A 25,877-nucleotide genomic window follows, 5' to 3' on the forward strand; every position below is an offset into this window, starting at 1 on the left:
AATACGTTTTACAAAGATTTCTAGCCAAAACGGTTTTGTTATTGTTTTTGTGTTAAGAGGAATAAGAATCAGTAAATAGAAAAAAATCAGATCCATAAGTCATTTACATATGCCACTTCTTCCCTAGCATACTGGATTCATTAAGCATTATTGTATTTTGAACAAAGCATGAAAATCTCTCTTAAAGTGTCAGGTTCTGCAAATATCACTATGACAGCAATAATGTGATTTAGGAAGGAGAGAGGCACACACATAGACTGAGATACAGAAAGAAAGAGACTGCTAACTCTCTGCCATGGCAGAGGTTAGTACCATGCCGTTTCACAGCCACTATGCTGTCAATTTCAATTATGGCACATAATTCATTCTGCTTTTAAATAAAGTCATCATTATCACTCATCAGATCATCCACTTCTGTAATATTCATAATGTTCATTCTGATGCCTGCCTAATATTCCATGTTCCTAAATTGCTTCCAATTTCACCAATTATCCATAAACAATACTGTAATAAACATCTACACATATATAGCTATTATGTCCTTTTATAGTTTTGAATTACTATCAAAAGAGAAAATTCCTCAAACTGACATTTGAAATAGCTCTAAAATGAGAAACTTTCCTGGTGGTCCAACGGCTGAGACTCTGAGGGGGTCCTGGTTGGATCCCCGGTCAGGGAACTAGACCCCCACATGCCACAACTAAAGATTCTGCATGCCCCTTGAAGATCAAAGATCTCGAGGGCCTCAACTAAGACCTGGGGCAGCCAAATAGAGAAATCAAAAGAAAGGAAGAAAGAAACATTATCTGAAGAGTGACCTACTTTACAAGGTGGCGGTAAAAAATAAAAGTCGTAGCACTATCAAAGCCCTCTTCCCATATTAGCAGCGATCTGAACCTCTCACCTGGAGCCTGCTTCCTCCCACCGCCCTAAATTGTCCAAGAACCTGGGATTCATTCAGTCAACCGCTTCACAGATAGAAAACTGCAGGTTCTGGCTGCCATCTGGTGGACATTTCATGACAGTGCTGTTGAATTCAGATCCACGCATCTAAGGAGCTATGGCTGTTACACATTAAGCACAGCCGTAAATAGGACCCGGTGGGCATCACTGTTCCTCTATTAACAGATGAAGACAGGCTCAAAGAAGTAGTGACTAGATCAAGGTCACACAAGTAATGGACAAAGTCAGATCTTCCATCCCCTAGAATAAGTCTTTGCCCATTTCATGAGCTGTTGTGTGTGAATACAATTATCCATGCCAAGCAAAATCTGAAAGCAGTGGGGGAAACATTATGAACCTGATTTTCTCTTAATCCATAAGAGGGATACTGCACAGTATCTGTAGGTAGGTGTGCTTTACTTCTGTGTCATGACCTGTAAGATATCTTGTGAGAACAGAAAAACACACCATGTGTGAAATGAAGCTCTCAGAAACCCTGACACATTGTTGGGTACCAGTAATTTTAGCCTGGTGAAGTTAACAATATTATTTAGAGATTGTGTTGTTCAGTCGCTAAGTCTTATCAGGCTATTTGCAACCCCATGGACAGCAGCTTGCAAGGCTTCCTGTCCACAGTTCCCCAGAGTTTGTTCTGTTGAGTCAGTGATGTCATTCAACCATCTCTTCCTCTGTCGCCCCCCTCTCCTTCTTTCCCAGCATCAGGGTCTCTTGCAATCAGTTGACTCTTTGCATCAGGTGGCCAAAGTATTGGAGCTTCAGCATCAGTCCTTCCATTGAATGTTCAGGGCTGATTTCCTTTAAGATTGACTGGTTTGATCTCCTTGCAGTCCAAGAGACTCTCAAGAGTCTTCTCCAGGACCACAGTTCGAAAGCATCATTTAGAGATGAACTTTTACCTAATCCTGAGGCTGTTGAAGATAAAATAACTTTAAAAAACAATGTGAAAGAAGAGAATTGGAAATTCACTTGGCAAAAAATATATTATGGAACTTTTGGTGTACAGTCACACTCATTTAAATGTGATGACATATGTCACTCTAGTGTTAGGGCCGTTAAGAATAAGGCACTTCCCTTTACTTTACATTTCTCCATCAATAACTATGTACCATGTGCCCTCTGGTGGATGAAGATGGGTACTGTTTTGTGGATTTAATCCATAGACAAAACAATGCTTTATAATTATAGCTATTTAAACAAAATTTTTTATTACTTGAAACCTGGATAACCTTTCATAAATTAGTTGGTTCTATCCCACACCAATCCCCTAATCATCTTTTTAAATTACTGATAAAGAATTTCATCTACCAAAGATTCAAAACCATTAAAGATAAGCTCAGAAAAAAACTAAAGGAAGTTTCCCCCCTCAAAAAAAAAAGCTCAGAATGTTTGGTATGGTCAGTTGACCAGGACCCTCGTTACTTCTCAAAAAAGTACTGATCGCTTAATATAATAATATAAACAGGGATTAATCTTTTGCCTGTTTTCCACATCTCAAGAAATTTCATAAGAAGCCCTTCATTATCCTATTTAAGTTTGCAGATATGCAAATAATCACAATTATTGTCCCATTTCATTTCTTTCTTAAAATTTTACTGAAGTATAGTTGATTTACACTGTTGTGTTAAATTTCTGCTGTACAGCAAAGTGAATCAGTTATACATATATATATTCTTTTCCATTATCTTTTATCACAGGATATTGGGTATAGTTCCTTGTGCTATACAGTAAGACCTTATTGTTTATCCATTCTATATATTAATATAATAGTTTGCATCTCCTAATCCCAAATGCCCAATCCATCCCTCCCCAACCCTGTCCCATTTCATTTACCCTTGCACGTAACCAGTATTCATTCCTATGTAGTATGATGGGCTGTGATGACACAGAACCAAATGAGGCCAGGCCCCAGTTCTCAGGTGTTGTACCATTGAATGAAAAATGCTGAGAAGTAAATGTACAACTGTAGAATCACATGTGTCGCGAACACCGCATGGCCCAATCTCCCTTTGATAAAGGACTTGTCCCAGTGGCCGAGAGCCACCTCATCCAGTGCCATGCACCTTTCTGGGGGCTCAAGTCTACTGACTGTTCAGTGTGGGCAAATATAGGCCCAGCCATCTTGACCCTACTTCTGACCATTCAGAAGAATGCTGCTAAAAATCTTACAGTGCTCAGGAGCCTCGGAGGTCAATCGCGCCAAGGGTCAGAAACTCTGCTTTGATGAGTCCCTCCTCTTGAAAGACCCGTTAAAGCTTTGCTAAAATCCAGTTAAGGCTTATTTATAATTTGAGTTTTAGGCCTGAGGCTAATGAAAGAAAATATCAGGCAAGAGGGTGACGAATGGTCGGATTTATTTCCACCAGATGGCGCCAAAGACAGGTAAAAAAATATCAGCACGAGGATGAGGAATTATAGGATTTTTTCCCACGAGATGGCGCCAAAAGACAAGTTAAAAATATCAGGCACTAACGTGAGGACTGCTAGGATTTATTTCCACCAGATGGCGCCAAAAGACAAGTTTTTAAAAAATCCAACCCTCAGAAGCCAGTTTCTCTGCAAGGTTAGATGTTTGGAGTAACAATCACCGTCTTTCCAAAACGGATTGTTACTTTTTAAGTGTTTAGTTGTCCTCGCCATGGATATTTTCATGCATGTGAATGACAATGAATAATAATGAAAACTCTGCCTGGATGATGATAAAAACAGGGCCACCTCCTCAGTCAGCTGTGCAATTTCCACTCCCTGTAGCAACCAGTGTGTAGGAGAATCAAGCTATCTCCTCACCTTCTTGATCTCACTTTTAGCTGGCTACCTGGCCAGCAGACAGTGCCAAGACTCCTTTACCTCTAGGATGGCTGAGTGATGACCTTCTGGCCATTAGTGGGATTGGAGCAGAAGTGTGGGAAACAGAGTAGTAGTTAAAGCAGTGATTCTCAACTGGGGAGACGCTGTCACTTTGCCCCTAGGGGACATTTGGCATGTCTGGGGACATTTTCTGTCAAAACTGGTGGGGTGGGAGGAGGTATGTACTGGCATCTAATGGGTAGAAGCCAGTGATGTTGTTAAACAAAGTACAACACACAAGAGAACTCTCAGAATACAGATTTGCTGCTGCTAAGTCACTTCAGTCATGTCAGATCCTGTGCAACCCCATAGACGGCAGCCCACCAGGCTTCCCCGTCCCTGGGATTCTCCAGGCAAGAACACTGGAGTGGGTTGCCATTTCCTTCTCCACAGAATACAGAATTATCCAGCCTCAAATGTGAATTATGTTGAGGTGGGGAAACCATACCTTACCAGTGGTCCCCAACATTTTTAGTACCAGGGACTGGTTTTGTGAAAGACATTTTTGCCATGCACCTGGGCAGAGTGGGGATGGTTTGGGGATGGTTCAAGTATGTTACATTTATGGTGCACTTTATTTCTATTATTATTGCATCAGCTCCACCTCAGATCATCAGTCATTAGATCGAGGAGGTTGGGACCCTTGCCTCAGATGGAAGTGGCTTCACCTTTCTCCCTTCCCACTGGCTAGAAGAAAGATGCAATGGTGTACCATGTTGGACCACGTGTGCCAAGGTAGCAAACCAGGGAGTCTGAACCTACAAGGTAGGTGGAATTTGAGTCCCTGGCCTGGTGCGTCTCCCTTACAATTCTGAACACCTTACATCCAGACAGAGAGAATACATATGAGTGTGTATATACACATACTGACTGTACTACTGTATATAAGTCATAGAACTCCAGTAACTACACGACCTGAAACACATCCACTCCAGGTCTGCTTCGTTGTGCTTTTTCCGACGTGGGCCCCCTGAGCTCCTTCTCCCTGGTACCTTCCCTTCTCTCTTTCCTTCCTCTCCTGATGTGGTTTCTTCCCTCCGGTAGAGATTCCTCCAGGTCCCAATTGATTTATCAGACTCAATCCATACCTGGCTTTTCCCAGGAGACACCACATCCCTACTCTCCCCCCACCCTTCTATCCTTAGATATCTTAATTCCTCCCACATCCACCTTCTGGAGGACAAATCTTGTCTAAAATAACCACCCTCAATATAAACACACTTTCTGGCCCTTACCCAGCTAGATTTTCTGCACAGAACTTACCATTGTGTACAATGATGTTATTTATTGTCTGTGCTCTACTCAACAGAGTGTTCAAAATTTGAGGTAAAAAACTGTCTTGTTTACCACCATATATCCAGTAAATGGATTAACACTGTCCCATAGACATATGTAATATGCAATATGCATGCAATATGCCTTGCATGCCCCATATAGAATGCTGAATGTTCTGGTAGCCACATTAATAGAGTAAAAAGATAAAGGTGAAATTAAATTTATTCTTATTTAACCTAAATGGTCCTTCCCTAACATGTTGTCACTATTTCAAAGTGAGATACCTTCCATTCTTTTTCTCAAACGAATTCTGCAATAGCTACTGTGTAATTTATCCTTAAAGCCCACCTCAATACAGACTACATCTCAAGCTCTCAACAACCACACAGGGTAAATGGCTGCAGTGGACTGTGCAGATATGGAATAATACCTGACCACAGTGGGCATCCATACAGATTCGTTATTTTTCTTCCACAGTATTTGATTCTTCTAGAGTATAAGAATAACATGAAAAAAAAAAAAAAAGAATAACATGGTAATAACGTTCACACCATTGATAAAGCCTAATTGAACTAGCCATCTATTCTTATTAGGAATTTGTTTCCAATCTTCGGTTTTTGAAATAATTCTGCAGTGAGCATCCGGTTTATGTGTGTTTTTCTTTAGGATAAATTCTCAGAAGTGAACATTCTAGTACAAAAATATGCCCCCTCTCTGCTCTTGCTGCATTTTGCCAAATTACCCCGGGAAGGTATGCCACTTAGATTTCCAGTGATTTATGCTTGTTTATTATTGATCCTTTGCGACCCTAACAGCAGAGATATTGCTAATTATTGTGATGATAAAAATGCTAATTAATAGGCACTAATTTTTGTCTGTTATATACCAGGCACTGTACACTGGTATTAGTCACTTTTTCGGGACAAGAACCTGAGGCTTAGGGAGGCTAGAATCGGACTCAAACGCATCTCTGTATGACTATTTCAAAGTCGGGATGTTTCTTCCTGGGCCACAACCACGCTCCGTTTAAAAAAAAAAAAAAAAGGAAAAAGCTAACTAAACACAAGGGAACGAAGGTGAGAACGTTGAGAGAAGAGCGAAGAGTTAAACGCCAAGAAACTGTTGTGGACACGGGACCCGCGCAGAGACGAGTACACCCCGCCCACTACCCGATCCCACCCGAGTGCCGCGATCCGGTCACTATAACGGCCGTCCCCACGCTCCGCCTCAAGAGGAGGAGCCCCATTCCGCGCCACGCCCCTTGCGTGGTGCGGAACGTGGCGCTGGTTTGACGTCACCGCGGGGAGGGCGGGAGTTCCGGCGCGTCGCAGCCACGTGATCCGCGCCGGAAACCTTGTTCTAGTCAGCCCCGTAACGGTCGCCCACTAGTTTCAGCCAGTTTCCAAGCGGAAATAGGTCTCAGCTCGCCCATCGCCCAGGATTCGCAAGCTACGAGCCTTTGAGGTGACGCGTCCCCTCTGGGGACGGTTGGGTTTCATTTGGGGAGTGAAGGAAGAGTCCCGTGAGCTTGACTTCCTCAGAGGCCAGGAGAGCTTAGAGCTTGGCTATCACATTGTCGTATTTATCACCATCCCGCGGCAAAAGACGGGCCAGAGGCCCATGAGACCCCCTAAATCACTGGTGGTGAATTGTGAGAGGGGACGGGTTCCAGAGCCTCTCAGCTCTGCTGTGTATCAGAATCACTGGGTGGCTTTAAAATGCCCGGGCCTCCATCCCAGACCAGTTAAGTTCAAATCTCTCGAAGTGGGGCCCAGGTATTGGTTATTTTTATGAAAGCGCCCCCATGCGATTCTGATGTGCCAGGTAACACTTTAAGCTAGGTCTGAAAGGTGAACTCGCTTTACCCACCCAGCCCAGTATTGGAACAGAAGATAGCACAGGTCAGCCTCGTTCTTAGAAGGATGTCTAGGATATTGGCCCGTCTACCCCAAAATTGGGATTTTCTCTTTTCCCTCGCATGTTGACCTCTATGGGAGATCTGAGGCTTTGATGGAAGTTATCTGGAGAATATTTGGCACCTACAGCCTTCTCTGCTCCTTACCTGAGGAGGTGGGGAAGGTCTTTTCCCTCTTTTCTTCCTCAGTAATTAAGTGAAGTCAAACCAGTTGCCAACGAAGTACCTTTTAGCTCCGAAATCTTGAGAGTTCCTTAGTATAGACCAGATGGTTCTGAACAATTTTTTTTTTTTCAGGAATTTTTTTTTTTTAAGTTGTTTCACAAGCTAGGTTCTGTATTCAGCTGTTTTTCACTTTAAGTCAGAACATTACTTGAAAGTCTAGAGTGAAGATTAATAACACAAATCACATTTCTGGCATTACTTTGAGAGTTCCCAGGCTCCTGTGTGGTGTGTCTGGCTGACCCGACTCGTGGTGCCACCTCCGGTCTCTGGGCAACCCGAGGGCGGCGGGGCGAGGCGCCGTGGGTCTTCTACCCTGTGCGCTTCCCCGCTGCGGGCACCCGGTGAAGGCTGTAACCTTTACAAGTACAGTTTATACTAATATAGTTTATAGGAGTAACAGTCCCTTTGGGATGGCATTGTGAACAAAAATATATTTTCAAAGACCGTTAGCTAGTAACTCTGGATTGGCATAACTGAAGGCAAGTTCACAGTAAGGCATACAGAACTCTGATTATTCGTTGCTGTGCTAGGCAAGTATATAAACTAAAGCTCCAGAGAGAATTTTCATTCTAAAAGTGTTTTATAGATGGCAAAGGATTATTTTGTTTTTTAGGGTGCAACATTTAAGGATAGGGTGAGATGAGAAGGATAGGGAGAAAATTGAACAAATAAGCATAGAGTAGAGGTTGGAGAATTCACAAAATAGATGCTGAACTCTTGGAACTTCATTCCAAGTAACTATTTCCAAGTGACTGGTTCCAAATAACTAGTCATGGTTAGACCTTTTTGGTTAATTTTCCATTGCCTGTTGTGTTCATAAGACAGGAGTTAGTTTTGTTTGGGGGTGTCCTCGTATTTCACACAGGGAATTGGTGAGTTAGTGACATGGGGATTGGTGAACTTGGGAATAAATACATTCACAAATCCCTCACCCTAGCTGACGAAACAGTGCCATTCAGTGGGTGCAGTATGATTTGTATAAAACAGAAGAATTGTTAACTATCCTTTCGGCCTTTCTGCTCTCCCACCTGTGCCTTCTTTGTGATATAGCTTCTTTTAGCAACAACCAGAAGAGTAAACTGGGGTTTGGAATGGAGGGAATGAAAAGGAAATCAAACACAGGTTTAGGGCTCCTTCACCCATCAGTTTGAACTGTTAGAGGCAGAGAGGGGCAGGCCTTCTGAACCCCAGCTCATGGGCTTGTAGGAGGCCTGTTCCTGGCAGAAATGGAGCTTGGCCTGCTGAGGGTGGGAAAAGGCCGTTCAGACTTGAGCCATCTCTGATGTCCAAATCACTGAGCAGGAACCATGCCAAGCCGCAGGAGGGAGCCTCTGAGGGCAGCAAGCCAGATGAATTTGCCAGCCTCAGATTGTAGCTAGGGGTGACAAGAAGAAGCTCTGCTCCCTAAAAACGTCCTTTTCTCATTTATATTAGTTGAGGACGTTGCTACCAGCATGTGTGTTATTGGGAGACATCTTTGATAGGGTTATTACCTCATATCCAGAGAGTCCGTAGAATCTCATGTGACTGTCTGTAATTCACATTTCTGTACCATGCAGTCATTCATTTTGAGGAGTCTCCAGCAGACCCGGTGTTTTCAACCTTGAAACAGTGTATACTGAAGGCCTAATTAGATCCCCCAAATTCTATGGTTGCCTCAAGAACCAAATTACTGAGAGCCTTATAGGAAACCTGCATAACTTATTTAATGACCAACACTAAATGTGTTTCTTTGCAAAACTCACAAAGTAGAGGAGTCTTCATGTATTCAATCTTCAGAATTCTAGTGGGAAAGCAGGATAGAGAGGAAAATCCAGTTATAGAATATCCATTATCGTTTCAAAGGGAATTTGTGTTTCATCTATCTGGTTGCTATGAGGTGTCCTAGACCCTATATTTATAAGAATCTAAATAGGCAGTTAAAAGATTGTATACAGTGTGACTACCTCTCAACAAAGGCACATTGCTTATAGGTGGAAATTTTCAACTGCTTGGTGGAAATTTTCAAGGACTCAATGGAAATAGTCACGTTTTATTCATCGAAAACCACAAAGCTCTTGTCTGTTGTTGTTCATGTATAGTTAGGCATTTTTAAATATATCTCTCAGGATAAGCCGAGTCATTGAAGAATGAGTGCATTTTTTAAGAAGGGCTATATGGGAAAATGTATCATTCAAGACTCAGAGGCACTGTCTTTCGCCTGTGGGCCTCGGCAGTGTTTCGTGAATGACCTCAGTGCTGTTTTTTTCCTTCCTCCTCTGTTGGCTGAGGACAGACAATGAATTGGGTCTCTGTGCTCGCCTGGGCTCAGCTGGGCAGTGACTATTGTGCCATTGTCCTCCCTGGGGAGGGCTGCCCAGTTGGTAGGGCTGTGGGTCCCAGCCTCCCCTGACATCAACCCTCTCTCTTCTATCAGCTCCACCTCCCACTAGGAGAAGAGTGGCCACGAAGCCAGGCGCCATAAAAGAGTACGAGACGCTCCTGGGAAGGTGGGGAAGGGAAGATCAAATTAAAGACCACTGAAAGGGCATCTCCCATCTGCTGTTCCCATAAGCTTTCTTTTCTTTGAGATGGTAGTAATGTGTGAAAGTACTGTGGTAGTGTCAAGAATTCTTTTAATGTTGGCCTTTCAGAAGCCCCAGCAGTTTTATTAGGTCCTTAAGCTCTCTGTGTGGAAAGAGTACCCAGTTTAAAAAAGTTAACAGGGCCCATTCCTCAGGGAGGTTCTCACCTTCCTTTGGGTGCTGACAGATGCGGTTAGCTGGGGAGGATATGGGTTCCTTCTTCCAAGGAATAGACACTCGGAACTCTCTCCTGCTTCCTGTCCCTTGTTGAGTTCCTGCAAGGCCCGGGCAGCTTGTAGGATCTCCAGCAGAAATCAGGGCACTGCATGTGCTTTCTAAGCCCTGTTGATTGATCCTCTTTTCCAGGAGTTAGAATTTTGTTTTGTTTTGTTCTTAATTAAGTCTTTAAGGTCTGTGTAGCTTTAAGAAATAGTCCGATTTGCTTATTTAGTCACAGACAGGATTCCTTTGTCCCCAGTATTAGGAACTGGTCACCATGATTTCTATTGGTCATAATCAGTTTTCTTGTTTGCACTGGTCGTATTCTGAGCCTGGTAACTTCTGAGCTGTGTGAGAATCTCAGTTCTTCCGCTGAGTGCAAAGTGAGGAATAGGTGGGATGCTTAGCATACTGAGGGCAGGGTCTCTACAGTATCATAATGGATTAACATTAGGGAGAGGTGGGCATGTGATGGCCCATGACTAAGAATGCTGTTTACATTGTTACTGGGTGGTCTTTTCAATTAAAAAAAAAAGAGGAAGGCTATGTAGCAGGATATGTGGCCCACAGGCCCAGAGTATTTGGCCCTTTAGAGAAAAAAATTTGCTGGTATAAAATACCAAGAGTAATACTGGAAATAGCCAGCTAACAATAATTACAAAGGTCTCTGCAAGCTACTTTCTTTGGACATGTTTTTCTATACTTTATTGTATTTGATTTGAGAGAGAATTGATTAATTTGTCATTCATTCTCAGGAACTATTTTTTCAACCTAAATAAAACTTTTTTACTTATTATTTTTATTGAAGTATAGTTGATTTACAGTGTTGTGTTACTTTCAGGTATACAGCAAAGTGATTCAGTCATATATTCTTTTTCAGATTCATTTCCTTTATAGGTTATTACAAAATATTGAGTAGAGTTCCCTGTGCTATACAGTATGTCCATGTTGGTTATCTGTTTTATATATAGTAATGTGTATATGTTAATCCCAAACTTGTAACTTATACCCCCCTCCCATTTCCCCTTTGATAACCATAAGCTTGTGTGGGTCTCTCTCTGTTTTGTATATAAGTTAATTTGTATTTTTTTTTAAGATTCCACATATAATCAATACTTTTTTTAATTGAGTATCTATAGGATTTTAAGAACCTTAAAGATACTTAAGATGTAAAAGCATATGACACATATGTTTTGGAATATGAGGAGGGAAAATAATAAAGCCAAGGACAGAAGGAGCAGCATATTGAACGTAGAGCCTGAGGACTCTAAACATGTTGGAAGATGGCACTATAAGTGTCCCAGTGGCTAGACAATGAGGAAAGCATAATCAGTAAAATCGACAAAGTTGCCTGTATTCCATGATGGATGTAAATTCATCTTTCCTTCATGGCCTGGGTCTTAAAAGAGGCCAACCTCTTGGCAATGAATTGATAATGCTTTATTGATAGTCGGCACCCAGGGCTGAATCTGAGTGACTTCTGATCCAAGTGCAGGAACTGGCTTTCTTCATCCCAGCCCCTTGTCCTGGCTGCTTTCTTGCCAAAGTGCTAGAGTGCCTTTAGTGATTTCTGAGGCAGTGGAACATGGCAGTCCTTCTGTCAAATTATTTGTTGAATCAAATGCATACATAAGTAACCACTCCTCAAATTAGCACTCCCATCCCTTTTTAATCACAGCCATTGACATTTGAACTGCCTAGCAAACGTGATGAATTACACTCGAACCTCTTAAACAGTTGTCTACTCTGTCACATGTGCCTGACTTCTCGCTCTGCAGAGGGGAGCCTTTCATAAGCCATTTTGTGTATTTGCAGAATATTGGTACTACTGCTTCTAAAGCCAGACTGGACTTTCCCAATTATAAGTAAAAACAGGGTTGTCTGGGATCTGCAGTAGTGTTCAATCACAGTAATATTTATTACATATTGGAAGCTGTCAGATCTCCCAGTTTGAGATAATTAATATTTACATTGATCTGGTTCTAAGTACAGAGAAGGCGATGGCAACCCTCTCCAGTACCCTTGCCTGGCAAATCCCATGGATGGACGAGCCTGGTAGGCTGCAGTATGTATTTTCTAAGGTGTAGAAGTCAGGATTCAAAACTCTTAATTTCCCCAAGATGCACAGATGTCTCCTAGGCTTTTCTAATTTAATTCCTATGCTAATTGTTAATCTCTGAAACAAATTTGATTAAGAATCACATGAAGTTCACTTTAATGTCATTATGTGCTTCAGGCACTCAGAAAACTGTTCAGATTTCAGTGGTGGAGATAGAAAACCTGACAGGAGGGAATTAGCCACTTAAAGGCTACACCTTACCCTTTAGCACTCGAGTATTAATATACACTGATTTCTACTATAATTTCTCTTGTGTTTGTTTTACCTCTCTAGGTGGTTAGCTCCTTAATTGTATTGACTGTGTTTAAATGTATTTCTTCAGTAGCCTATAAAGCACATAGCAGTTAGCCACACTTTCAGATACTTGCTCATGTTTCAAGCCTTTATAGTTTCAAACTAATGTGAACATTCATTTACACTTGTATTTTCACTACATTTGTTCACTTTCCCCCAGTTTACATTTACTATGTGTGTGTGAATTTAGAACAGGTAACAAGAAGTGTGGGCTGTGTTTAAGATAAATTTACAGAAGACCATGTCAGTCCTCTTGGAAATACTCTATTTGAAAGCTGCTTATATTTAAAAAGAATGTGAATCATTCTCTTTAGTCTAAATCTTAAAAGATGTGGTCAATTTAACTTACCAGTTTTCCACATTAACCATAGCAAAACATCTGATGGAGGTTACAGAATAAGTCGAGTTTATTTCTTAAGGCTTGGAGGTTTTCAGATTCTACCCTATAATTAAGTGAAGTAGGAGAAATAGGACTCCTTCAGTATCTGATTTCCAGAGTTTCAAAACCCAAGTACCTGTTTGCTCAGCATCACGTTGTTTAGGGGTTTCGTCTCATAGATGCTTAAATTCTCATGGGTTTTAGGCTATTGCTTTTGTTTAACTTTTTTCTTAGGTACCTTCTGGTACATGCTGGCACTTTGAGCATCTCTGAACCCTTGAACAGGAGGGGGAAATTTTAAGTCTGTTTTAAATAGGTTGTAAAAGGTGCAGCTGCAAATTAAACTTTACCTTGAGGTGTTTCCTGCCATATCAGTAAATCACAAGAGGTAGCTATTGGGGAAATGGCCACAAACCTCACACCACTGGACTGACCAGATGTCTGCCCTGGACTTGTTCTTTTCTAGTTTCTGGGCTCGGTTTGGACTTTCACAGTCAGAGATGGAGGCAAAGGTAAGATTTTTCGTTTTAACTCATGAGAGGGAAAAAAAAAAAAGGTACATTTTCACTTTAAAAGTCTTAGTGTCTCATTGCATGATGGAGTAGAACAAAGGGATACATCAGAAAGCTATAAGTAAAGCACCATGGGATGCGTGGCTAGTCAGCTTCTGTCCCAGACACTGAGGGCCCGCAGGTGTTTAGGGGCCAGAGAGGGAGGGACCAGAGAACATCATCCTCAGTAATCCCCATGCTTCTTGGCAGGCATTTCTAACTTGGAATTGGTCACTTCATTGCAGCAGGTTGAAAGGTCCAGGATGATAGGCAGTGGCTCCTCATTGCTCCCTGCATGTCATCTAAAAATGATTATTATTAGCCTCTGTCCCTAGTTTTATCAGGGAGAAGGAAATGGCAACCCACTCCAGTATTTTTGCCTGGAGAATCCTGTGGACAGAGGAGCCTGGTGGGCTGCCGTCCATGGGGTCATATAGAGTCGGACATGACTGAAGCGACTTAGCATGCATACATGCATTGGAGAAGGCAGTGGCAACCCACTCCAGTGTTCTTGCCTGGAGAATCCCAGGGACAGAGGAGCTGGGTGGGCTGCCGTCTCGGGTCGCACAGAGTCGGACGCGACTGAAGCAACTTAGCAGCAGCAGCAGCTAGTTTATCATGGGCTGCCACCTCAGTCATTGTTCAGTGCCTACGTCATGTGCAAGTACTTCAGAACAAGTGTGCACTCATGGGCGTGGACCTGTCTTATATCCTCTTTGGCCCCCAGGCATCCTAATGAGGAGGAGGTATTTAGTAGATACACAGTACAAAGGTTAGTTGATTGACTGTTTGAAGGTTTCTTTTGAGGCTGAACCCATGTGGTGTCTAGCCTGCAGTCTCTGTGTTTTGCAGTCGGAATCCACACAGGCTTCCGAGTCTTGGTCCTCTCATCCAGTCTATGCAAGGTACTGGCAGCATTACCATCAAGCCATGGCGTGGATGCGCAGCCACCAGAGTGCCTATCAGAAGGCGGTGGAATCAGTCGTCACTTCCCCGTGGTACTACCCAGCCACTGATCTTGCCCAGAGCCCTGCCGCCAAGGGTGGCACAAGTCCTAAGTCCCGCTCCAAGTCTCCCTCGGCTTCCGGGGATGCCTGCCGCAGGCGTTCACGTCCCGGCAAGCCGGGACCACAACGACGCAGCACAGAAAAGCCAGCCCGGTTCGCAGAGGACAACGATAGCGAGTCCGACGACTGCGGCATAGTGTGCGACCTGAGCAACATGGTGATCACAGATGAACTGCGCCAGTACTTCGCGGAGACCGAGCAGCACCGGGAGGAGCTCCGTAAGTACAGCCCGCCCCGCCCTGGGCCTGTCTTCCTGCCCTCATGTACAAACTTCTAACCCCTTACTTGGGTCCAGGTAATAGTCAAACCGAATCCTAAGCCTGGAAAAAGCACTTGTGATGTGGTACCTCACTTACATTAGTTTTCCAGAGTTGTTTCAATATAGGACTTAAAAAAAAAAATCCTTGTTGTAGTGGTGGTGGTGGTTTAGTGGCTGGCTCAGTCATGTCTGACTCTGCAAGCCCATGGACTGACTGTAGCCTGCCAGGCTCCTCTGTCCATGGGATTCTTCAGGCAAGAATACTGGAGTGGGTTGCCATTCTCTTCTCCAGGGGATCTTCTCCACCCAGGGATCAAACCTGCATCTCCGGTGTCTTCTGGGTCAGCAGGCAGATTCTTTACCACTGAGCCACTGGGGAAGCCCCTTTTAAATTCTAGAACAAAACTTATCCTAATAGCACCTCTATCACTGAATTTTAGGCAGTACACTGGGTGGAATATATTTGCATGCGTGTGTGTATGTATGTATTCCCTAACCTACACAACAATCCTTTAGGGCTTTAAGCCCATTTCACACATGAGGAAACTGGACTTTTCTCACGTGTGAAACCTCAGGAGGTTTCTGGACTTGTTCTATGAGACCAACTAGTAATTTGCTATTAGGATTCAAACCAAGGTCTGTCCAATCTCTGTGCTTATCCATCTAGCACAAGCTTAGGAAGGAGATTTTTGTCCCTGAGATCATTCGGTTCCTAAAGTACTGTTGCCAGCTCACTGGTACACAACTGAGAGACTGCCCTGGTGCTGCAAAGCCACCAAGTCTTAAATCTCAAGCTCCCTTCAGAATGGAGACCAGTGAGAACCTAAACAGAGCAACAAAATGCCTGGTACTTACCCTCTCTTGTTTGATCCTTCATTGTGGCTGTCTTTCCCTAGGGTTGGAGAATTGTGATAATGGTCTTATATCTTCAGTCAGAAAGTAGGAATTTTCTTTTTTTAATTCCTTAGTAACTTGCCACAAAAAATTAAAGTTGTTCTTTGTACTTTCCTTACTATTAAGAGTCACCAGCCCATTTGCATTTTAAGTGTCTCTAACAGACATACAAATGCTTTTCTCCCTATTACAACCAGTGTGTGTGCTTTGTTGCTCAGTTGTGTCAGACTCTCTGTGACCCCATGGACTGTAGCCTCCCAGGCACCTCTGTCCATGGGGATTCTCCAGGCAAGAACACTGGAGTGGGTTGCCGTGCCCTCCTCCAGTGGATCTTCCCAACCCAGGGATCGAACCCAGGTCTCCTGCGTTGTATGCTGATACTTTACCATCTGGACCACCAGGGAAGCCCATTACAACCAGTTCAGTTCAGTTGAGTTCAGTCGCTCAGTCGTGTCCGACTCCTTGCGACCCCATGAATCGCAGCACGCCAGGCCTCCCTGTCCATCACCATCTCCCGGAGTTCACTCAAACTCATGTCCATCGAGTCGGTGATGCCATCCAGCTACCTCATCTTCTGTCGTCCCCTTTTCCTCCTGCCCCCAATCCCTCCCAGCATCAGAGTCTTTTCCAATGAGTCAACTCTTCACACGAGGTGGTCAAAGTACTGGAGTTTCAGCTTTAGCATCATTCCTTCCAAAAAACACTTAGGACTGATCTCCTTTAGAATTGACTGGTTGGATCTCCTTGCAGTCCAAGGGACTCTAAAGAGTCTTCTCCAACACCACAGTTCAAAAGCATCAATTCTTCGGTAGGCAGTCTCAATATTGTTTTTATTGCATTCTAATCATATATATTTTACTTAGAATTTTATAGTAAACAGAGGCATAGAAACCAGGGGATGTGTGATTTCATTTACATCTTGATTGATCTGTATGTTCCTACTTACGGGTGGGTGAGCATTTATTGATGCCCCCTGAGTGCAAGGAGAGAAGGCAATGGCACCCCACTCCAATACTCTTGCCTGGAAAATCCCATGGATGGAGGAGCCTGGTGGGCTGCAGTCCATGGGGTAGCTAAGAGTCGGACACAACTGAGCGACTTCACTTTCACTTTTCACTTTCATTCACTGGAGAAGAAAATGGCAACCCACTCCGGTGTTCTTGCCTGGAGAATCCCAGGGACGGGGGAGCCTGGTGGGCTGCTGTCTATGGGGTCACACAGAGTCGGACACGACTGAAGTGACTTAGCAGCAGCAGCAGAGTGCAAGGAACTGAGCAGTGGGCTGTGTGTAAAGCCTTGTGGCCATTAGTATCTGCCTGTGGTTCTCACTACTCATTCAGTTGTTTTACTTCCCTTCTTTTGATTAAACTGTTGGCTTCTTTTTTGCATATCAGAAAGTACATCCAAACAAGTCTTTTTACAACTACTTTCTATTACACACAGAATACATGTCTTTCCATGATCTTCAGAAATAAATTTTACCTTTTTTCAAAATACACTGGAAATAACCATGGGTCTAATTTAAAAGTATATAAACGGATGAGGGAGGGTCGTCATTGGAGCATGTCCATTTGTGTTTGGAATGCTGTTACAAGCTTTTGGAAAAGAAAATATGAGGAAGCCAGTGCTTATTTCTCTTGTCCTTACCCAAGGCAGAAGACCATGTTCTTCCTGCCAGAAAGAGCACTTCTTTTGTGACAGAAGTTGTAATTAAGGATGGGAGCAAACCCCAGCCATAAAAGGCCATTTTGAATGACCTGCTAATTTAAAATAAACCTGAAATATCTATACCCAAGTGAGGAGTTAGAAGTTTCTGAGTGAGTGTAGGAGACAAGGGCATCTGCCCTGGAAGCATTGTCAGGTTCCTGGGAGACATGAGAGTTGTCTGGTGAGGGTGAGAATAGGCTTTGGTGTCAGAATTGAATCTTCTCACGAAAGACATGGTCTGTCTGAGAAGCAGCTGCTGGGGCCTGATGCTGCCCCTCCAAAAATAACAGGCATGGCTTCACCAGCGCCAGGTTTTCCAGCAGCTCTTTCAGTGGTGTACAGGATCAATATGTGTTCCTCGGAGCAGTCATGAGTGATGGCGCTCAGATGTAAGTAATTGGAATGCCCGCAGTGCTTTCCAATCCATTACCTCTGCTAGAAATGCTCACGGAGGTTCGGCTACACACACAGCTGGTAGATGTTTGAATAAAGACATGAGGGACCTGCATCGTGTGAATATTTGGTTGAAGTTGTTTTGCTCTTCGAGCCACTAGAAGCTATTTATTCAATCAGGGCAAACCCAGCCCATCACATGAATCATTTAGAGAACATAGATTGTATCAGATATTACTAGCAAGGGAAAACGTAGATAAACTTGAAAGATTTAGCTTCTTCCGGATTACTCACCTGCACAAAAACTTACACATTTTACAGTTTAGTGTCATCTGAGTCTTATTTAATGTTTTCTTGGGATAAAATCCTTTAGCGTGGACAGCGTGTTCTTGTTTGTGATTACTGTTCTAGAGAATCTCTAATTTCACATATTTCCATGATAAATTTTTTTAATTAACTATGATAAAGAACTCCTCTTGTGCAGGGGTAACGGGCATGCTTTTGATGGTTCTATATCACATTTCCTTAATGGTTATTTCTGTTATTTAAAACTTCACTGGTAATATTACTTAAGGGAAATTAGATGGTTGTGAAGTTTTAAAAGGTTGACTTGTGTTGTCAGGTATTTCTTAGGGAAAATAACTGTTAGGTTAATAAAGGCATCATTTTTAGTCATAAATAACAATGAACTGAGACTGTGAGGTCCTCATCCTAATACTTAAGAAGGAGGCCCCCTGAAACAAACACCACTGTTGTCTCACTGAGAACCAGTCCGATACTTTGGGGGTAGATGTCAGGTGCAAACAGGGACATTGTCTCAAAGAGCATAAACTGGTGTGGGAAGAGAAGACAAAAATCGAGTTTAAAAGGATACTAGAAGAGCTGTCTGGGGTGCGGGTCATGGGTAGCTTTGCAAGTGAGGGGAAGAGCCAGTGGGCTCAGCTGTCAGAGGAGTTCCACCAAGTGATTGTGGAGAAATGGAGTGTGCGCTCGGCTTTGAGGTACTGGATCTGTGTGTAGTGAGAGGGAAAGGAAAGGGGTCAGTGCATGCCTGTGCAGCACTCAAAGCACTGTTCTTACCGAAGGGCCCAGATGCGGTTCGTGTGCGTGTGATGGGCGTGTCTGCTCCACTCTTTGGTACCCACACCCGCTCCCCACCGCCTTCCCCGAGCAGGAAGGTGTAGACTCTAGGCTTCCTAGTGAGCCTTCAGTCAGTCTGCTGGAACCCCAGCCCATCCTCCCTGGAAAACCTGGAGGGTATAGCGAAGTCTACGGCCCGGTGTCTAGTGAGCCATCCTGGTTTCGTCAGTGAGGTTCAAGTGTAGGAGCATGCTGGTGGAGCACAGTTCCACCGTGTGTGTGTCTCATCTAGTCCAGATGTTCAGATGGGCATCAACAAGTTTGTGAGAGGACATGTGTGAATGGCCCTAGAAAAATGGAAGGGAGGGCTGGAAATGCACTTTCATTCTAAAAGTAAGCTGCCCGGCTAGCTCAGTTGGTAGAGCATGAGACTCTTATTCTAAAAGTAAACATGGAGATTGCCCATGGACTTGGGGACTGCATTTGTCATGGAGTCAGGGATGCAGGCTGAGGAGGGGAGAAGACCCATCAGAAACGGCTCCAGCTCTTGGCAAGCACCTGTGTTCTGGGTGTGTTGCTGACGAGCCAGAAACAAGGCATTAGTGATATAAATCAAGTCTGTGCTTTCGCTCAGTTCTGCTGAGGTCATTAATCCTGGCAACACAGCAAAGAATATAACCAGACATGCTAATCCTAGAAAAATGGGGGGAAATCACATTCTTTAACACTCTTTGTCTTAATGCTTTGTCCTCCAAAATGTTCTGCCTTTGGGCTAATTATCTGTGGAATACTGAATAAATGTTTTCCTGCTATGTCAGGGTCTCTGAAGTCCAAGTCACTTCCCATGATAGTTTTTTTTTCCCTTATAGACTTGAAGTCTACATTTGTAGCATCATGTGAATGTGTAGATTGAGGTGAAAATATCAAGGTTATATAGCCTGAACCCAGATGGAGTCAAGTAGAGTTTCTCCCTGATGGTCTAATGCTGTGTTTCCTATTTTAGCTCTATGTGCATGTTAACCCTGGAATTAGTTTCCTAGTACTGTTGTAACAAATTACACAAACTGTGTGATTTAAAACTACAGAAGTTTCTTCTCTCACAGTTCTGGAGGCCAGAAGGACAAAGTTAAGGTGTCACCAGCACCACACCTTGAAAGGAGCTACGGCCTGCCTCCTCCAGCTCCTGGCAGCTCCTGGCTTTCAGTGGCTTGTGGCAACAAGGGCGCTGTCTCTGCTGCCATTTTCCCATGGTTTCCCCCGTGTCTGTATATGCCCTGTTCTGTCTCACAGAAGGATACTCTCATTGGATTTGAGATCCACCTAATCCAGAATCATCTCAATCTGTAGTTACATCCCCAAATTCCCTGAGCTTCTGAGGTTTTGGGTAGCTGGAAATTTGTAGGCGGTTTACCCCACTACAACCCTGTGTTAAAGGTGGGATCAACAAAGATACTCTGATTTGTTTTAAAGCAAGTTGCCTTGGGCAAATGTCCTGTACGAAAAAAGTGCTTAGTAACACTGAGTCCCACAACTGTTTTCAGGAAAAATGACTGACGTCTGCATGACAAGGGCCAGTTACATCTGAAGTGTGATATTTAGCTCCTCTGCTTGTCAGCCATCTGGTTGGCTGAGCCCTCACCTTGTTTTGACAGAAAGAAAAATGGCCAGTGATTGACATTCCTTTCCTTCACTGGGATGGAGGAAGCAATAAATAGAACCCAAAATAAGTGGATGCCCTCAAATGAGTATTGATCCTGAGGTTTGCTTGGATCCCTGGGTCAGTGTGCCCTAAAGTACTTTCATGCGTCACCTGTAGCCTCCAGTCCAGCCAGTCTGAATGTGCTTGGTTTTAAGCTGACCAGGTTTCACATCTGTATTAAGAGTCTAATGTTAGAACTTGGGTGTGTGTATGTAAGTAAAGGTAAAGCAACTCAAATGTGAGGGAACAAAATCAGACTACAACTCAGTAGTGCCTCTCCCCAGGGAGATTCAGAGGCCCTCCGGGAGAGGCTCTGCCCAGTGCCTTTTGAGAGGTGAGCATCTGTTTCTCTATCACTGGGTTGTCATTTTTCTCCAACAGCATCTGGAAGGGACAGTTGTTTACAAAGAATAATGTATGGCCTTTGCCTGAGCTTTCTGTTGACAACCACTTCTGACCACCTGCTTTGGGTCAGGCATTGCAGCCTCCCCAGGGCTGGGGAGATGGGGTGAGTAAAGGCCACAGTGCCCTCCCCGGGGTGGACTCCCACAGGTAGGCCGCTGGTGCCTGGGGCCCTGCTTCCTGTCTCTCTGATCTATGTTGGAGGGCAACTACCCGCTATGCAGGCTTCCTAAGTGACACTGGTGGTAAAGAATCCGCCTCCCAGTGCAGGAGACATAAGAGACGTGGGTTTGATCCCTGGGTCGGGAAGATCTCCCAGAGAAAGAAATGGCAACCCATTCCAGTATTCTTGCCTGGAGAATCCCATGGACAGAGGAGCCTGGTGGGTTACAGTCCCTAGGATCACAAAGAATCAGACACAAGTGAAGCGACTTAGCACGCACAATGTCCATGAGAGTCTTTGTCAGAAGGGCAGCAGAAAGAAGCATCATGATAATAGTCATGGTAAGTTACAAGGAAAACAAAGATGCAGAAGTAAAAAGGTTAAATTCACATATTCTTACGGCAGAGAGCAACACTAAAGACAGAGAAGGTTCCAGTGTTTTTTAAAACTTGTAAACTCAGAGACTGATTTCAACAGGAAGTTCAACATCTGTTGCGTCACTAAACCTGTCAGTGAGAATTATGGTAGTCTTAGGACAGGCTTGAGAGTGAAAGGCCCACAGTCTGGGAACCACTGCCCTCCACGTGCACAGGCTCTGCGGGACCTTGTGAAACTGTTTCCTCAGGGCCTGAGGACTATCAACATGTCCTAGGCTGTCACAGGCAGCAGGGGGGCTCTACTATCCCTGGTTTGGGTGGAGATGCCAAGCCTTCAGAAGAGAAGTCCCTGGCCGTGGCGGTGGGGGTGAGGGGGCGGTTAGAATTGAAACACCCGTATACCCATATGAGAATTGAACATCTTAAATCCTGAAGTTTCAGATTTGCCAGAAAGACCAGAAATGAGAAACAAATGCTTGTTGACCTCCCATTCATTTGCATGTCAGGCCAATATTTTGGTTTAGTTCTGCCTTTTACACTAGGTCAATTCTGTCTTTTCTGTGGATAAGGTAACAGTTATATTGTATTTCTTTTGCTTGACAGTCATTTGGATTATCCACATACTACCTCCTTATATAAAAAGAAGCTGCAGGTACGCTAAGACAGAAATGGCCACATGCATTTTTAATGTTTCCAAGCTTATAAAACTCCTCTCCAGCTCCACGATGTGATTTATAAGTGAATGAGATTTGTGAGTGTCTGTACCTAGCCACATCAATAGCATAGGCACATAAATATCTCGCAGTTCACTTGTGCTCACTCTTGTGTTCCCTTCCATACTGAGCTTTCATTCTACTTTCTTTTTTTTAACCAAGGAAAAAATGATTTATATCATTGTTTTATTCCCTACAACCATCTTCAGTCCTTACTAAGTAGCATTTCTCTTGGTAGCAGCAGTGGCTACAAAGGTGTGCATTCTCTGTTCTTGACAGTCACTTACAAAAATCTGTAAGTTGGCTAAAATTTGACCTCAGGTTTTGTTGACATTTTTATGTTGTTTCTAGTTTACATAAGAATAAAAGTTATGCTACTAGGACTTATTACCGTAAAAACAGAGAGGGGAGGATAACCTGAGTAAATACGTGTTGCTTTACAAGAATCCATTTAGATGAGATGAGAGCATATAACCCACCATCATGAAGTTGAGCCTAAGCTGGCCTGGAGCGAAGGAAAAGCCCCATCCATCCAGAAGGAAGGTGGCCTGTGGGCTGCTGCAGGCAGCACAGAGGCCTTCCTGCCATCTGCAGAAGCATGCTTTCTCGGGCCTTTCCTACCTTTGGCCAGCCTTGAAACCCGTTCACCTTTCCTCACGTGTGATTTGTGTTGAGGAGGTGTGTGGGGATCGTTTCTCATCCTCAAGTTCTCTAGCTGCTAGCACTCACCCTTTTCCAGATGACCTCAAACCCATACCTCTTCCACAGAGGTGATTGTTTTTCCCCCGCCAGCTCACTTGTGGTGGGAATTACTACTACTGCAGCCCTGGACTTGGCAGGAAGTGTTTCCTTTCCCAGCTGGCCAGGTCCAGTGTTTGAACCCACGGGAGTACCACTGGCTATGCCTCATGGGGCAGCTTGTGGGCAGCCATGTGGACCCAGAGAAACCTGAGGGGCTGCATTTTTCTCCTCTGTTTTTCAGGCCCATTGCTGAACGTGGATAGTTTGGGGCTGCTGAGTGAGTGAGAGATGCTCTTCCTAAAGGAGATAGTGATCACTGCACATGGGTTACGCCTTAGAGTCTGAGAAGCTCCCAGCCAGCGGGTTAGGGCCAAGTGCCCTGACAGTTAGAAGGGGAAGGCAGAGGGAAGTGAGGGCCAGCTGAGACGACCTGGCTCACAGAGCATGTTGCTTGCTTCCCAGGGCGGCAGCATCAGCTGGATGCAGCACGCCTGAAAGACTACGTGAATGCTGACCACGGCCTGTACTGCGACAAGCGCGGCCGCTCCACACTGCCCCCAACCGAGCGGCCTGGAGAGCGGCGCCAGGCTGAGATGAAGCGCCTGTACGGGGCCAGCGCCGCCAAGATCCAGGCTATGGAGACAGCCATGCAGCTCAGCTTTGACAAGCACTGCGACCGCAAGCAGCCCAAGTACTGGCCCGTCATCCCGCTCAAGTTCTGAGCCCCGCCCCGGGGGTCCCCCTGCCTGCCTCTGCCTCTGGTTGCCTTTCACGGTCACCCTCTCCCCCTCTCCCATGGCTCTTCTCAGGGAAAGGGGGCTCAATGCCGACAACTTAGCATGTTCACCCAAGTCCCCTGGGGGTAGTGATAAGGCCAGCCACCTGGAAGTGGGCAGAACACGTCCTATTGTAAGAGAGGTTTTCTTTCAATATAAAACAATAATTTCATATCCATCCTATTGGTTTTGAATGTCAATAAGAGTGACCAGTTTATTAAAGTTCTTACTTGCAGATCCTGCCTAGTCGTTATGTTTCTCTTTTCTTCTTTCTTTAACCCAGCTGAGCTAGGCAAAGGCTTTCAGGGGCTCAGATGTCCTCTCCCACCCCAAGTCCTCTAGCCCCGCTGTGAAGGATGCAAACCTGCTGGCCCAGGAGTCCAGAGCTCACCAGAGTGCATGTGCTGTCAAGGGCCAGAGTTCCTAGTTCGGGCTTTCAGGCTGCATGGTCTGTGTCCCAACTCCTCATTTCTGCCCTTGCAGGAGGAAGACAGCCAGAGATAGTGAGTAAAGGCCTGGGCATCACCGCATGCCAATAAAACTTTATTGATGAAAACAGGCCAGGTTTGGCCTGTGGGTGGTAGCTTGCCAGCTCCTGCTCTAAAGGAATGGAATCCGTGTCTGATGTCCTTCTGGTTACCTGCTTTTCTCGACAGAGCTTGAAAGTCATCCAGAATTGAGAGCCAAGGACAGTGATTCCCAAACTTGCTCACCTCTGCAGTCTCCTTGGTGGTAGCAAAGGTGTCATTGAACTCTTACTACATATAGCGAATACTGTTTTGATAAGAGAATATATTTCAGGGAACAAAAACCTAAAAATGGATGTCTCAGTCCACTTATAAAAGCCAGCTGCCTTTTAAATAAGTTATTTTGGTGCGTTGCCAGGGTGAACTGCGCTGACCTGCGAAGATTAGCACATCCATCAAAGGTTGGTGAAAAGATAGAGTATTGACATGTTTCTCCCTTGAAACACTTAGCTGTGCGTTTCAGCCCCTGCCCTGAGACAAATACATTACTTTTCCTCAGCCCCAGGTGCTTATTTTTCCAAGCTCGTGTTTTATTACTGGAGTACAGTTTGTGCTTGGGTATTGCAGACAAAAATCAGAATTAACTTCCCCTGTGGTGACACGTGACCAAAATTTCAAATATTTAGCGGTTCTCTGTCTTTTTTTCTTTGAAACCTGTACGTCTAAATAGAAAATAAATGTGACTGAGGCAGAAATACAAACTGAAGCCTCTAATTATGGCAGTTTTCTTGGCAATTTGAGAGTGAAGTGTTTATCCTCCCAAAAGACACTGCTACCTTCCCCTCCCTAGAGAAACCCCCAGGTTGGCCCCACCCTTGCTGATGAGTGCCTTTCACCTCCCAGGGCTTGGTGTTCCTCACTCCTGATGTAGGACTTCATGATACCTTGAGGACCACCTGGAGTCAGTGCCTGGAAAACACACAGCGCTGGCCATGTGGTATATACACAATCAATGCTGATGCTTATCTATTGCCTATCTTTAAAAATTGCAAGAATGCCAACAGAAGTCCTGGCTGTGGAGCTTCTTCCAGATAAGGGGACATATCTCCCTGTCGGCATTTGGAACAGATGGACTGGCTCCTGACACCTCAGCCCCACCTGTCCTTCTACCCCAATGTCCTTTGTGTGGTCACTTGTTCATTCATTAACACAGCAGATGTTTAGTCCTTTCCATCCCAATTAGCTGGACCATGGTCTTTTCCCTTGGGGACATGGTGGTGGGCACTGAGGGTGGGGGGCAGTGCTGCAAGAGCTCAGGGGAGGGAGGTAAGGGCCGGGCTTCTTAACTAACCAAAGCAATGTCAACACTTGGAACTGGATCATTCTTTCTTCCAAAGAATCCATACCATGGACGCCTATTTATGAACTAAAACTGATAAACTTGGGAAATATTCACACACACCGGCTTCAGAATAAGAGTTTGGTTCTGGGCAGTGAGAGGATTGGAGTCCCCATCCAGGGGGGTTTCTCTGTCTCTCTGATGTTTCATTTCTTTATAACAAAAGTTATTATAGAACCCAGCTTCGATGGAAGCCCCCCAAAATTCAGCAAACTTCTGACAAAATCATTTCTCTTTTAGTTCATTTCTAGGATTAACTATTACATGAAGTTTTTATCAAACTCTTATATAGGGCTTTAAGTAATTGGTGGCTCAGACGGTTAAGCATCTGTCTACAATGTGGGAGACCCAGGTTCGATCCCTGGGTCGGGAAGATCCCCTGGAGAAGGAAA

General features: G+C 44.3%; 1 protein-coding gene across 1 annotated transcript; it reads left to right on the top strand.

The window, feature by feature from the left end:
- The first annotated feature begins 6,410 nt into the window (after positions 1 to 6,410).
- GEMIN8 (gem nuclear organelle associated protein 8) lies at positions 6,411 to 23,861 on the top strand. The gene is made up of 4 exons (XM_005889585.3): positions 6,411 to 6,546; positions 13,264 to 13,309; positions 14,201 to 14,633; positions 23,306 to 23,861. Exons 2-4 carry the CDS (start codon positions 13,298 to 13,300, stop codon positions 23,563 to 23,565), a joined length of 705 nt encoding a protein of 234 aa, XP_005889647.2. The 5' UTR covers positions 6,411 to 6,546; positions 13,264 to 13,297; the 3' UTR covers positions 23,566 to 23,861.
- Positions 23,862 to 25,877: the final 2,016 nt, after the last annotated feature.

Source organism: Bos mutus, chromosome X (assembly GCF_027580195.1).
Source record: "Bos mutus isolate GX-2022 chromosome X, NWIPB_WYAK_1.1, whole genome shotgun sequence".
NCBI lineage: Eukaryota > Metazoa > Chordata > Mammalia > Artiodactyla > Bovidae > Bos > Bos mutus.